This window comes from Nestor notabilis, unplaced genomic scaffold (genome assembly GCF_000696875.1).
Source record: "Nestor notabilis isolate BGI_N333 unplaced genomic scaffold, ASM69687v1 scaffold20253, whole genome shotgun sequence".
In the NCBI taxonomy this organism is placed as follows: Eukaryota; Metazoa; Chordata; class Aves; order Psittaciformes; family Psittacidae; genus Nestor; species Nestor notabilis.
The window spans coordinates 5,873-7,955 of NW_009922595.1; the positions used below are offsets into that span (position 1 = coordinate 5,873).

Below are 2,083 nucleotides of genomic sequence, written 5' to 3' on the forward strand. Positions count from 1 at the left end.
CTGCTGAATTGAAGGAGTTCCTGACCTAGGGAAGCCAGATGATCAGGGAAGGTTTATTTCTAATGCTGATTGACACGAGATATTTAGAAATGTCACTTACCCCTTGCAGTTGTTCTGCCTGCTGGCATAGAGCTGAAACAGATTACAGCAAGCCTTCTCTTGGTATTTTTAGTCCATGCAGTGGATGATTTACAATTATAGGGTACTGTGGGTATACCAAGCTGTTCTTACATCAGTGGTGTTACAAGAATTGTTCTTACTTTATAGGTTGATGTAATCATTAAACTTTGGAAAAATGGGTTTACAGTAAATGATGGTGAACTTAGGAGCTACAGTGATGTTGCAAACCAGCAGTTCTTGGACTCCATAAAAAAAGGGTGAGTTTTGTGTTCTTAATCAGGCTGAGTTAATGTGCTTTGGATAGCACTTAGCTTATGCTCTAGATTTTTTACATAGCTGCTTGGCTTTGCTGCACTGCAGTATCCCTGTAGGAGTGCAGGCCGCCGCCTGAGTCAGTTCCTGCAGTGCTAATGGCTGTTTTAACATCAACAGGTTTAATATAGCTTTCAATTGCAGCAGTCGTACAGTTGCTGATGAAAGAGATAAAAGTGAGTGTTGGTGGGGGGCACAGCAGGTGCAGAATGAAATAATAAATCAGAGTGCCCAGTAAGAGCTACTCATCAATGGTATTCTGACTAACGAACTCAATGCACAAGTGGTTGAGCATTTCTCTTTTTATGGTCTTTGTTTCCTTTTTATTGATGAAAAGCCTTAAACAGGAACAGTTTATTCATATAACATCAAGAAACTCTGATCAGTCTTAAATTTCAGACAGTTTTCCCAGTCCAAACTTGCTATCTTGGTCATCTGTGTGTGGCAGTCTTACTTTTATCCCCCTCTTAACAACTAGCATGCTATCCTGATTTTTGCTAGTGTTTGCAATGCTTTGTTTTTAAAAAAAGGGGGTTGACCATACAAACCAGTGTAATTTTGAGCCTTTAATACATAACGTTTCCTTACCCCATACAAATGGAGAGGCAAATATAATTTTATGGAGAATATAATGTAATAACTCTTTAAGTATGTGAAACTATTAAGCCATTGTAATTTTTGTATTTTCCATACTTTGTTAGCCCATCAAAAATACTGTTTTTACAGTATTTCTCCTCTGTAGCTGTCGCCTGTGTTAGTTGTAATAGCAGTTAACTACACTGTTTAAAGCGCTTTGCTTGCTTTGTGTGCATGCATCAAAAGTTTGCTGCCTTTCTTCCTCTGTTTGCCTCTGAACATGCTAATTACAAGATGGTTCCTGCATAATTGTTGATGGTAGAGGAGCACTTAGTACAGCCCCTGTGCCAGCTGAGCCCCACCACCCAAAAACGTGGTGTCTACATCAGAGCTCATAGACAAAGGCGTTGTTGGGTTCTGCTTAATGCAAATAAAGCATTACTGAAGTGGTGTTACTACACTAGAAGTGTAGCTATAGGCGATGATCTAATTTTTAAAAGCTGAGATTCATGTTTATTTGTAATTAAACACATTGTGTCTAAACTTAGGTCTTTTGCTTTAAAAGCCAATTGTCTTTTTTCTTGTTTCACTATGGGGATAAAATGATTGAACTCTTTGCAGCAATGTATGGCAATACTGAACTTCCTACACATCACATGCTTTGGAGTGGTAACTGCTGAGTAAATTTAAACATCATTCAACTTGCATGATAATGTCTTTATTATTTGCTTCTTAGTTAATCTGCAGTTCAGAAACTTGAACTTGTTTGTATGTCATGCACTTAACTCTTAGTAAATACTTGTAAAGTTTGGTGTTGCATTTGGGTTTTGGTTTTGTGTTCAGTTTTGTGGTGGTTTTTTTTTGTTTGTTTTTGTTTGTTGTTTGGTTGGTTTTTTGGTTTTTGGTTTTTGGGTTTTTTTTTTACAAGAAGCATCATCCTTGAAAGGATAAACAGAACGGGTATTAACCATTAGCCTATTTTGTGTTCTGAAAACAGGATATACAGTGTAGCAGCTCTTTTGATGATTTCTTTTTTTTTTTTTTTTTTTTTTAAGGGAATTACGCTTTGAAATTA

General features: G+C 37.0%; 1 protein-coding gene across 1 annotated transcript in view; it reads left to right on the forward strand.

Moving 5' to 3' along the window:
• UBXN2A (UBX domain protein 2A) overlaps positions 1 to 2,083 on the forward strand; it is a 13,593-nt gene that overhangs the window by 3,137 nt on the left and 8,373 nt on the right. Inside the window, exon 3 of the mRNA XM_010011713.1 lies at positions 268 to 377. Within this exon, the coding sequence (XP_010010015.1) occupies positions 268 to 377 (110 nt within the window). The remainder of the gene's footprint in view (positions 1 to 267; positions 378 to 2,083) is intronic.